We start from the raw sequence: 13,493 nt of genomic DNA on the forward strand, positions 1-13,493 counted from the left end.
ATTTGCCAGCGTCTGTTGGATATGTACCAAGCTAATAAAGATAATTTTCTCCATAGATACGTAATCATGGACGAGTCTTGGGTACATCACTATGATCCCGAAAATAAAATTCAAAGTAAGCAGTGGAAACACAGTGGTTCTCCGCCACCACGTAAATTTAAAGTGGCATCGTCTGCAGGAAAGGTTATGCTGTCTGTATTCTGGGATGCTCAAGGAATAATCCTGGCTGACTATTTGAAAAAGGGAGAGACTATTACAGGGGCCTATTATGCAAACTTAATTCTAAAATTGCGAGAGGCTATTAAAGAGAAACGCCGGGGCAAGTTGACAAGTGGCGTACTCTTCCACCAAGACAATGCTACCGTCCATACGTCCTGTGTCGCTAAGGCTGCCATACACCAAGCAGGCTTGGAATTGGTGGAGCACCCACCGTATTCGCCTGACTTGGCCCCCAGCGGCTACAGGCTATTCCCAAAATTAAAGGAATTTTTACGTGGAAATTTTTTTTTGGATAATCAAGAGGTGATATCTGTTGTGGAGGAGTGGTTTTCAGAGGTCGGACATTTTTTTTTTCAGGAGGCTATTGAAATGCTGGAGCACCGATGGAATAAGTGTATTAGTGTTGAGAGAGACTATGTAGAAAAATAAAAAATAAATCTTGAATGTAGTTTCATTGTAAGAGGGTTAGGGGTGGTGCATATGGATCAACCCTCGTATAGTGGACATTTACTAAGATCACATATATAAATATCTACGAGTACAATACAAACTTTCAATGTAATAAAGAGTGAAAAAGTAGGTACAATACAATATTCATTCGACTATTTATAAAATGTAGCAACATCTTACAAACTTCTTTTAAATTTTGTCTCTTTCTAACAAACAGAAATGTCAAAATAACGATTGTCAACGGTTTGTTAGATTTGGCATAGGTACGTTTATGAATGACGCCATTAGTTTCGAGTTTGATGGACAACCCACATACCGCGAGCCAGGCGCAAATTTCCTCAGTCATCGCCTCCCGGGCGAAAACACGTATAGCGGTTAACGGCTATGTATGATGAACCCTCGTGAACGTCAGCTGCCGCTCCGTTGGTGGGTTGAGGAATAGCAGCCACCGAAACGCGTAACACGGTCTTTCCACCGCGATACAACCGGCTGACGATTTGTTTTATTAACAATAGCCTCGAAACTATCATCTGACAAAGTATCAAACGGGAGGCCATGACGCCGATGACTGAAAATAATTTTCTTTTTTACATGTTCATGTGACCAGCTGACGGTCTTTCCACAACGATACAATCGGCTGACGATTTTGTTTATTTACAATAGCATCTAAACTGTAATCTGACAAAGTATCAAGCGGGAGGCGATGACTAACATTTTTTTATAGACTTTATTTGCTGCCATTCCTCAACCCACCAACGGAGCGGCAGCTGACGTTCACATAGCCGTTAACCACTATACGAGTTTTCGCCCGGGAGGCGATTGGTCATGGAAATCTGTTCCTGGCCCGCGGTCTAAAAGGCATTATTACACCTGTAGGCCGAGCACATGATTGACGCAACAGTATCTCGCCGCGAGATACCCGTCTTTTACTAACTGTATGAATTAAAGGGGGACAGGTAGTCTATGTCGCGGCGAGATACTCTCGCGCCAATCATGTGCTAGCCCGGCTGGGGCGCGAATTTACGTCAATGCTTTAATGTCTATGGCTCAAAAAAATGCAATGGTAACTTCTTTCATTTACGAGATATATTCGTTCTTCGGAGTAAGTCCACATATTTCTCATATTAAATATTTCGATTAACAACTAAAATTGTCCCGGCCGTCTATATCACTTGGTACTTGGTAGGCCTAAGACCCCTTTCGTGCTTCTAACCGATAGTTATGTATAGCTACATTATTTTCTTAAATTTAAATAAACGCAAGATTTTAAAATAAATTCTCCAAACTTACGTATTAAATTGTCAATGTAAAATCTTGTAAAATAGGTATCAAATACACTGTTCACAGAGAGAGAGAGAGAGAGAGAGAGAGTTATTAATTATCTCTGCGATATTTCAACAGCCTTGTTAAGTATAAGAGAGACGTCCATGGGCGGGAAGTTTTGGAGTAGTTTGACGTTGTAGGCGAAATCACCGTTGAGCAAACTGTCTTCCACGAGTCTGTAATTAATTTTATTTAATTAATTAATTTTCCGTAATTTAATTAGGCCAAAATAAATAAATACTTATTGAAATATACTAATGAATTAAGTATTTGAATTTATTTTCCACGTACAGACAGATCTACTAAACAATATTTAATTTTCCTGAAATACAGTCAACTAACGAAGTTTAAATAGCAAATGAACGCAGTTATAACCGAAATATAAACCAATTATACGATTATCCCACAACTAATGGGTGAGGCAAAATGATAAGTTAATAGAATAAAAATAAATAAAATATGTATATGTACTCACAAAATCATGGCACAGCAAATGTATATAAGAAAATCAAATCTCATCGTGTCTGCGAATAAAGAATCCCACAGCCTTTCTACATCTGGCAGAGAAAACTCTTGAGACAGCAGTAAGGTTATCCACCTGAAAACAAGTAATTGTGAGTAGGATGTTTTTGTTTATTAATAAAGAATGTGTCATTCACTCAAGTAGTTTACCGGAAGCTATAGTATTGAGGTTTAAGCTCCAGCACTTCCATTCGATGCCAAACTAGGGGCCCATTCTTCTTCACACAGTCACAGAGCCGGTCCATCATGTAGTTAATGCCACTTTCAGTCTCATCCAGGGTGCGAATGAAAAAGTCACGTATTTCGGACATCAAGTTGGTAAAGCAAAAGAAGCAGTCTGCTTCTGCATGTTCTGAAAAGTAATAAAAAATCGAGTTTAAACTATCGTGAGACATATTAACTTAACTAACTTAGCGGTTTTATCCAAATATACGTGAGTGAAACAGCTAAGTTAGTTAAGTAATAAAAAACGTTGAAAATTGCAACCTGAAAAGGGCTGCATCAGGCAATTTATTTTTAAGCCCCATGCACTCCATGGATGCCATTGCGATGAATGAACGCCAATATCATCAATAGGGAATATTACGCAAAACTCTGCGTAGAGTAGAGGGCGTCACACGAAACACGAAAATCGAAAGTTCGGTTTCTGCCTCTCCATCACTCTTGCATATTCGATCAATAGAGAGGCAGATAACGAAATTTCGATTTTCGCGTTTCGCGGTAGGCCACCTACAAACAAATCGTCTTGATGCATCAATGTCATAGTGAAAACTTGTCAAAAAACTGTTTAATTTAAGGCATAGTATGTATAAGTTACTCTATGGTTTAGGATGTGCACTAGTGCTGCACTCTGGCGGCAGAACATCGCAGTAATATTCCCTATTGTCACATAAACCTTAAGGTTAACGTAGGTAGGTACTTGTGGTATTTAGGGTCAGCATTACGGAATGCAAATCGGTTTTTATTTGTATGAAATTTCGAGTAATAATTGTTTTTTTCATACAATTAAAAACCGGTCCCTAGTCAGTATGTGGTGTGGTGTGGATAATACAATAATACGGCGATGTAATGTACCTATCCTACCCACGAAGCTACAGCCGTTCCACTTATTTATAGAAAATCTACTGATTTCGCGAAGGGCAAAAAAGAAAGAGCAAAAGAGGAAAGCAAAGGATCGAGTCGAAATTTCTTATAAGAAGATCTCTATCTCAAATAATATGATATAAACAATATTCACTCTCTTGTAGGTACTTATAAGAAGTTACAAGCTTTCGTGGAACAGGTCTCAGACCCGCATGCATGGACATCATTTAGAGTACTCACGTCGGTATTCAGAATTGGGGTCAGTCGCGAACGTGTGGTAAATGGGCCCTATGATCTCGTTCATGCCCTGCACATAGCCCTGGCCGGGGTTGAGCTTGGCGTAGAGAAACAGCATGCGCTCCACGACCTCCCAGTGCGCCTCGCAGCCCTCGTTCAGCGGCTCGTAGTCGCCGGACGGTTGGCTGTCTGATCGCCGGATCTCGTTACTCAGCTGTTAAATAGCACAAGTATTACAATTAGGAAGAGTAAAAAGTTCAATACATTTTTTGTAGGTCAAATTTACGATTGAAATATCAATGACATGTGTGTGTGATTTCTAATCGAGATTTTATAATAGGATTTTTTATTTCAAGTAACCAGTTGACTGTTGGCTATTAGTAAAAGGTTCTTTATTGCGATCAAAATGTAAGTACTCTTATGAAAGTTTTACTCCCAAAAGATATTCCATAGATCAAATTAAAAATAACCCTAATTAATATAGTTAAATTGAAATATATGGACGAATCAACTATTCCTTGTATCCAATTAACTTTTTTTACAAAAAATAATAATATTGATTTTTGATAACAATTTAATTGAATATGGATAATAGCATTCTTATAGATTACAAATATATCCAGAGGCTCTGGATATATTTGTAATGTATAAGAATGCTCTGGACCAGAGCATCGCTCGTTCTACGTTTACTGGCTTATAAACATGAATTTCATAACAAACTCACGTAAAACGTCTACCTACTGGGTCACAGACTCAAGTTTGAGCATTTTGTATAGAAAACAACTTTTAATTGAAGAAAAAAATGTTTTATATATTAAATTAATCCAAAATTAACACAATGGCGTTAGAAAAGGAAACAAAATTCTATTACATAGTTACATACAGGTCGACCTAATGAAAGTGTGGTAAAAAAGCAAACATTAGAAAATAGATCTAAGTTTGTGATTGTGATCTTACAACATATTAAATTAATATATAGTAGCAGTTAATGTTTTCCAAATGAACAGGACAGGTTTATACAGTAAATAGTTTATTGGCCCATCACTACGTACGTTTGTTTTAACAAAGCCTGCTGTCTGTCTGTCCCCGTGTATGTTTAGATTTCTAAAACTACGCAACGGATTTTGATGCGGTTTTTTTTAATAGATAGTGATTCAAGAGAAGGGTTTATATGTATAATACATCAGTATATCACCCGTGCGAAGCCGGCGCGGGTCGCTAGTATGTTATAAAATAATCACCAGCGTCCCAGGCAATGTCAAAAATAACGATCCATACGTAATTAACGAACTGTTTAATGGTATCACGGAAAATATTGACATGTATTGTTGCCAGATGGCATAAAAATAGTTATTTACGATACAAGTGCGGAAAAGAGGAAATTCGAAACAAGTGGCGATAAACTAAAACACGACCGCAGGGAGTGTTTTAAATCGACACGAGTTGCGAATTACCTATTCGCACGTGTATCGTACAACGTTTTACAGTACATATGGCCCTTTAAACTTTCGACATATGCACGAAAAGTGCTCTTTTCCGCACTAGTGCGAGAAAGTAGCACCATATGTACTGTAAAGTCAGTTTAGAGCAGTTTCATTTGTTTTGTATTTTCTATTGACATCTGAGGTTATATTTTAATCAGGCTGAATATGTGAAACAAAAGTATTAAGATTTTTTTTGACAAGACAGAATAAGTGAGACAAATGAATAGGTTCGCACCTTAGCCACTCCCAGGCCTCTTCTTTCAAGAGTAGAGTACTTCAGCATGGATTGTTCTACTCTTTTATGCAGTCTTTTCACTCCATTGCTGTTTACAATCTGCAATTTTAAAATACTATGATAAGATTTAAGAGGATATGGCACCACCAACTTTTTGAAAAACTGGTAGATAGCCATATATTGGTGTCCATTGGTAATGGGAATCCATTCGTCCCCACCCCACGTGACCTGTTCATATATTGGTGTCCATTGGTAATGGGAATCCATTCGTCCCCACCCCACGTGACCTGTTCATATTGGTGTCCATTGGTAATGGGAATCCATTCGACCCCACCCCACGTGACCTGTTCATATTGGTGTCCATTGGTAATGGGAATCCATTCGTCCCCACCCCACGTGACCGCCGCCGCCGAAAATGGGATTGATTTACTTATATGAAAACACCAATTCCCATCAGTGTATGTCCTTCTTTGAGATTCAAAGCATTCACAAAATTCTCATACCAAATATCATTTAACCTGTTTAATAATAATAATAATCAAGATGTAAGATGAAAGATAAATAAAGAAAATAATAATAATAAGCCCGCAGGGCAGCTTGTGGCGAGCTGTTGGGGAGTGACGATCCCACGGACCCGAGTGCTCCAGAGAGTCGGTCAGGGTCTCCGTCTCCGGCGTGTCTTCGTCGGTCGGAGTGGACCCCAAGGGGACCCGCAGGACTCTCAGTTCTGGCTTGCCTTCATTGGATGTCCAGAGGGGAGTCGTAAGAGCTATATGCTCCAGGGGTGGAAGTGTTAAAGGGCATAACGCCGCGAGTAACTTCGGAGAAAGCGCAGCACACCTGTGTTGCGCCTGGCCGTCTTTACGATGGCGCATCAGGTGCCCATCTAACGAGTGGCGAGTCACCGCCTGCCTCGATAACTTGTGCAAGCAATGTTATGGCAGGTGTCCGGACTTCTTTGCAATAGCCCAGTCTTTTTTCCACCCAAACTTAAACCATAGACCAGTACTCTGTCCATATTCTCTACAATAGCTTCCAATGCCTGCTGAAACCGGTTCACGGGTATCTATTGATGTACCCATGAATGGGTTCCAGCAGGCGTTCTACATGACATCAAATCTCTCCAAACGGCCTCTACGTGTTGGATCTATATCCCCACGCACGCCTTATAAATGACCGGGATCGAAAGACCCGAGAGTTTTAAAACGGAGATACACATAATAATAATAAAACGCTTTAATGTGCACACTACATGAAAAAAGATACAGACATTGAGAAAAGATATTAATTGGTAGGTAACAACAGGCGGACTTATCGCTAAACAGCGATCTCTTCCTTACAACCTTCAGAAAGAGAGATGGCAACCGAAGCGGTAGTTATCGGGTGGTGCAAAATAAAGAAAACAATAAAAACATAATATAATACATATACTACACATACATAGTTAAATTAGACTACATGTAATACTATATACAAATATATATATATATATAAATGACAAAGGAAGCCATAATAACGACAAATAAATTAAAGGAAAACAGGATCTTTATGAAATTGACAAATAATGATCCTTTAATAGGTTTTTAAAAATGGGGAGTGATTTAGCACGTCTAATATTAATGGGCAGATTATTCCAGAGCCAGACAGCACGAAAACTGAAAGAGTTGATGTAAAATTTTGAACAAGAGGGAGCAAGTAGCAGATTTTGAGAGCATCTAATTGAGGAAAGAAATTTAAACCGGGCTTTAAGATAGGAAGGAGTATTAGGGTGAAATAGAGTGGCATAGAGAAGAGAAAGAATATGTGTGTTGCGTCAGAATCGGATGGGCAGCCACTTAAGCTGCGAACGAAAGCTTGAAATATGGTCGAATTTGCGCAACCCGAGAATGAACCTAATGCAGCTGTTTAGGTGTTTTAGAGCACAGAGGCACATTTGCATTCATAATAAATATTAGCATGGAAGGGATAATGCACCTGGTTCTAATTTTAAGACAATATCAGAAAGAAAACAAATCAAAGAGGCATAGCATTGATAAAAATAAAACATTTTGTGAATGTTGAAAGTTGTAAGTTGTAGTCCGGTTATTCTAAAAGAAAAGAAAACACTAAAAAGCGGCAGATCATTCCAAAAAGGGACTTATTACAACAGAATATGAGTGATTATTGGGATTACCCAATCTCCGAAATTACCCAAATACACCTTATGCAGAATTCATGTAAAGATTATTTTAGTGTTAAAAGTATAATGTGTTATGAATACATGCCTCTGGACACGGGAATTCAGTAGCCGACTGAAAGAATGATATATCTGGACACAAGCGCCGAACATCCTTATCAATTTGTAACAAGACTTCATTGTCTTTGAAGTAGGTGCTCCAGGAACTGTCGGGACTGATGTTCAAGGGATGATCACTGGGCCCTCCTGGTGATACTATAATCTCATCTGGAAATATTTTATTTTAATTAAGGTTTTTATGTATTTTAATCCCTCGAAATGCAGGAACGTGGATCCGCGTACGAGGAATCTATTTAAGAAAAAAATCCCAGCACACGAGAGGTTAAACTCCATTAGGATGACTGCTATAGTTATTGACGATATACCTACGTCTAGTGGGTAGCGACCCTGCCTATGAATCCAGGTAAGGGCATCAATTTGTGTGATGACACAGATATTTGTTCATGAGTCATGGATGTTTTCTATATATTTAAGTATTTGTATATTATATATATCGTTGTCTGCGTACCCACAACACAAGCCTTCTTGAGCTTACCGTGGGGCTTAGTCAATTTGTGTAAAAATGTCCTATAATATTTATTATTATTATTGGGCACTATAAATGGAAAGAGATAGGGGAGGCCTTTGCCTACAAAAGGCATACAGATGAAAATTAGATATATATATATACATATATGTTAACAAATTGTACTTACAAAACATAGTCTGAAATAAAGGCCATTATTATTATTATTATTATTGGGCACTAAATAGTAATTGGCCACTCTTAACAATAAGACTTCTATTGACTCGTTTCTTTATAATTTGTTACGAGTAGCCAATTACTATGTATTAGTGGCCAATAACTATAGCAGTCACCCTACACATAAGCATAAAAGTATTACAACAAACTTACTTATGTATTGCTTATATAGCTGTCGTTTACTAACTAGAGTTGTATCTCTGATATTTTTTTCTTGCGGTACATAGTGCAATAATATCTTCCATACAAGGGACCGTAAGCCTTTATCATCTGGTATACCTAGCAAACAAACATAAAACATAGGTACCTTAATTATTTCCTTTAAAAACTAATTGCCTTAACCTCATAAGTTACAAATTAGAAAATTTGTGTGTTACCTATGGGATTCTAGCATATATATATTAAGATTATTTTACCATTGAAAGCTAACTTCCTTAGAGAGGTGATGTCAATCACTTCGTTATTCAACATCTCTTCAAATAGTTTAATCCTGTAAAAAATAAGTAAGTACCAGTCCAAAAGTAATGATATATAAAAAAAACAGGTAGGTGGATTAAATGCAGTTATACAGAATTCCTTGTACATTAATGTGCAGAATTTATTGCTATGATTCTTGCGCCCATCAAAGCTTCAATTTTTCTAAATGAGAATTATTTAGACAGAAAAAGTAAAGTGTAAGTAAGTAGTACGCCCTTCGAAATAATGATAACAAGTGAACGATCAAATTTAATAAAGTAATTACGAATATTATCCCGTACAAAATATGGAAAAAACAGAATTAAAAAAAAAGTATTACCATTACCTTGCTTTATGTAAACTCATTATAGCTAATAAGGCGCTATGATTTAGTAAAAACAAACTAAAATTCCGCTTTACTTTACGACACAGTTTCCGACTTTGGAATAATTGGAATTGTCATTGTCAAGCAAAGAGTATAATAATATATGTATAGTAAAAAAATAAGAGCCAACTCGTCGCGAGTAAATGTCAAAAAAGCATCAAAAAAGAGTAAAATAAAAACGTCTAAACAAACGCCCCAAGCGGATACTGGATCAACTAACCTTTACGTGTGTGCGTGGCCTAGAGATGGGTAATGAGTAAATACTCAAGAGTAAATACCGAGTAAATTACTCAGTATTTACTCAATTTACCCGTATTTACTCGTTTATACGCAATTTGGTGGGTATAAACTATATATTTAGAGTGCTGACACTGCTGACAGGGTATAGAAATCTGTAATAAAGGTGTATTTTGTACTGGATTTAGTAATCCAATTAGTAAAAGACATATTTTAAGAGGGGCGTTCCATACATGTAACTAAGTGTCACAATAAAAAAATCTGAAATTACCAACGTGTGGCACAACATTAAATTGGTCTCTACAAATAACTTCAATTTTATTATGCACTTTTTTCGCTAAATTTAATACTTTTGGGAAAAAACCGTTTCCAAAGAAAAAAATAATGTTCATCCCTCTATAACTTTTGGAACAAAGTTTAATAAAATATGAAAAAATATCGGGAGAGTAGACCCTAGAAAATACTTTGAACATGATCGGATGGGTCATTTTTGAGTTTTCATTAAAAAACTCTTTATAAAAGGACGTAAGTGCCGCGTCAACACGTACTTTTGCGTTTACGGGGATTCAGGATTCTAAAAGGCGGGCCTGTGGATTCTATTCACATACATACATACATACATACATTCTAGTCACTTATTTTAATGGGAGAGAGGAACCCAGCGTGGAACGACGCTTTCTAAGCAGCAGTTGACCGCAACTAGATGGGTAGTTAGTAAAAACCCACCGAATATTTACCTAAAGTACCCGTATTTGCCCTGTACCGTAACTATGTATTTAGTGTGGCTAAAATATGATTTAATTATCAATTTTCAGGCTGGCCCTTTCGGTTCTTTGTCTATTGTAAGTAAAACCGCAAGTGCTAACCTGCAAAAAAAGAATCGCTAACTTTGACCGCGTATACTATATGGCTATACTATGTACTACAGTCGTTAATTTTTAAGCTGGCCCTTGCGGCTAACACATTGTCTATTGTAAGCAAAACCGCACGTGCTACTCACCCAATAAAAAACGGTTCGGTCAATTTAACCGGTTATTAAATTACAATTTCTATGGAACTTGCAATAAGATTCAAAATGAACTACGGAAAAATATCTTGCGAGGCTGTGTACCCTCCCTCTACGGTTACTGAGTTTCGGAGAGTCGAACGCTACAGAATCAGTCTAAAATGTGTCAACGAGATGCGTAACAAAGGCGCGTTATCCGATATAAAATGTATATATATCGGAGAGCGGTTTTTGAGCGTTGGCCTAGGGGTCATCCATAAAATAAATTACATCACACAAATATCGTGATTTCACATTTGGCAATATCCCCTCGTGTGACTTCACATATTTTGTCAATTTTGTTTTCAACGAAATTTGCAAATTTAATGAAATATAGTAATTTTAATAAAAATATTTTAAATAATAGGAATATTAGAAATTTTATGACACGAAACCGATACGATATATCGTTTCAAAAACTAGCTTATTTAGTTGTATCGCGAATACAATCAAAACAATTTTCGACTACAAGTGAAGTTAAAGTGACGTCACAAAGTTTGTAACTCGCCTCCCCCTGCGTCACAACATGTCACATTTTCTAGACCCCCTCCCTCCCCCTAAACGTGGGACGTGGTTAATGATTTTCCATTGTAATTGGCACGTATTTAACCGGTCAACTAATTAATCGAATTTGGGTAGTTTAAAAAAATAGAAATGGGTCCAAAAATAATAAATTGGCAACAAAACCGGAGCCTTAAATTAATCAATATGAGTTGTATTTTTATGAATTTTGGCCACATTGCCAGGAAAGACAGTGATAACCTGGAAAAGCTGGAAATCACTGGTAAAATCGAAGGCGATAAGCCGAGACGCAGGAGCCAAATGCGGTGGACAGACCAAATTCGCTCAGCCCTTGATGTAACGCTCCACGGTGCCCTACACTCGGCGACAGGCAGAAAGAGGTGGCGGCAAATTGTCCAAGAGAAGCTAGAAGTTACCTAGAAGTGACCATGACCCTCAGTGATGAGGAAACCGATGCAAGGAGGAGGAGGAGACCACATTTTAAAAAGAAAACGGCTATATATTTGAGGCTAATATAAATTATTGGCGCTAAAATATTAGTACACAGCCTAATTATATTATTATATGCCCAATGAATATATAATAGCAGTACTTCCAAAGTAGTGCACGACCAAGTCCTAGGGGAACCAATTCCAATGACTGCAGGAGTTAAACAAGGCTGCCTCCTGTCGCCACTACTCTTCATCATCTTGCTTGACGACATCATGCGGAAAGTAACGGAAACACCTAGGGGCATCACATGGAACGAAAGCTCACACCTGGAGGACCTCGACTACGCAGACGACATAGTGTTGATTTCGTCTTCACTGCCTGACCTTCAAATGAAGCTGGACTCGTTACGAGAGGAAGCTCAAGAGAAGGGCCTACGAATCAACGCTAAGAAGACCGTCAAAATGCGAGTCCAGACGTGCGACAAGCGACCCATCACACTCAATGGCACACCGTTGGCATCTGTCGCAAAGTTCACGTATCTCGGCAGCACCGTGACCAACAGTGGTGGCTCTGATGACGACGTCGACGCGAGGATCAAGAAAGCCAAAGGCGCTTTTGCCCAGCTAAAACCGGTCTGGGATTCGAACGTGCTCACACGGCGGATCAAGATTTCCCTCTTCGACTCCATTGTGAAGTCTGCTTTGCTCTGCGGCTGCGAGACTTGGAAGGAGACAAAGGGTCTGATGGGCAAGCTGCAAGTGTTTGTCAACAAATGCCTAAGATCCATTCTGCGCATATTTTGGCCGAACACTATCAGCAACAAGGATCTATGGAGTCGATGCCATCAAGTCCCGGTCAAACAAGAGATCGCACAACGGAAGTGGAAGTGGATAGGGCACACCCTCCGAAGATCAGAGGACAACACGGCCAGGATTGCTTACAAGTGGAAGCCGCACGGGAGCAGGCGACATGGCCGGCCGGCGCACACGTGGCAGCGCACTGTCGACGCTGAGCTGTGGGCAGCAGGACTGAGTTGGAGGGACGCGGAGCGCGAGGCGCAGGACAGGAGCGGGTGGCGACGTCTCACGAAGGCCCTTTGTACCAATGGGGTACCATAGGACGACAACATGCCCAATGAAAGTTCCCGTTCAATATTTTAGATTCCCAAATATAGATAAGCCAATAGGGTATTTGACTGTAGTATTTAAAATTAATTATTTTACACCAGGCATGAAATAAAGCACCAGAAGATTAATAGAGAAACGTAGACAGCAGTTATTTTTAGACACAATTTCAAAGACAGTATAAAAGTATAAAGAGTAGGTAATTTGATTGTGACGTCACATGCTAGTGTTACATATAAATTCCATAGTAGCAAAATCGTTTTGACAGTTCGAAAAAAGAAACTGATTTGACTAGTAGTCAAATACCCTATTAGAATTATATGCCTATGACCGAACCTTTTTTGCAGGTAGTAGAACGTACGGTTTTACTTACAATAGACAAAGAGTTAGCCGTAAAAACAACTATACATACTATGTAACAATCGCCGCGCTATCTGATAAGAGCTATAATATTGTAAAGTATTTTCGTGGCAGTTTTACACAACTGGTTAAAAACAGTATAATATGTGAATCAGCTTGCAACATGCACATGTACTTATGTAGAACGTAATAAGTAATTAAGTACCTTCTTATTCAAAACAAAATTGTTAACAATGCTTTATCACGTCTATATCCGCTAAATTCCAAATTACCTCTCACTGATAATCACCTTTTTTCTAAAAACTAAGCGTAATAAGCTTCTTATAACATAAATATCATTAATACACATAAACACAATTAAATAAAAACCATCCTCACCATTTTAAATATTTTGTTAATAA

General features: G+C 38.3%; 1 protein-coding gene across 1 annotated transcript; it reads right to left on the reverse strand.

The window, feature by feature from the left end:
* Window positions 1-1,504: 1,504 nt before the first annotated feature.
* Window positions 1,505-9,489, reverse strand: LOC134755248 (TBC1 domain family member 13). The gene is made up of 9 exons (XM_063691765.1): window positions 9,334-9,489; window positions 8,948-9,021; window positions 8,685-8,810; window positions 7,818-7,996; window positions 5,554-5,652; window positions 3,838-4,048; window positions 2,665-2,866; window positions 2,468-2,590; window positions 1,505-2,168 (listed from the first exon to the last, which is right to left on the reverse strand). The coding sequence occupies exons 1-9, from the start codon at window positions 9,351-9,353 to the stop codon at window positions 2,048-2,050; spliced, it is 1,155 nt and encodes a 384-aa protein (XP_063547835.1). The 5' UTR covers window positions 9,354-9,489; the 3' UTR covers window positions 1,505-2,047.
* Window positions 9,490-13,493: the final 4,004 nt, after the last annotated feature.

This window comes from Cydia strobilella, chromosome Z, assembly GCF_947568885.1.
Source record: "Cydia strobilella chromosome Z, ilCydStro3.1, whole genome shotgun sequence".
Lineage (NCBI taxonomy): Eukaryota > Metazoa > Arthropoda > Insecta > Lepidoptera > Tortricidae > Cydia > Cydia strobilella.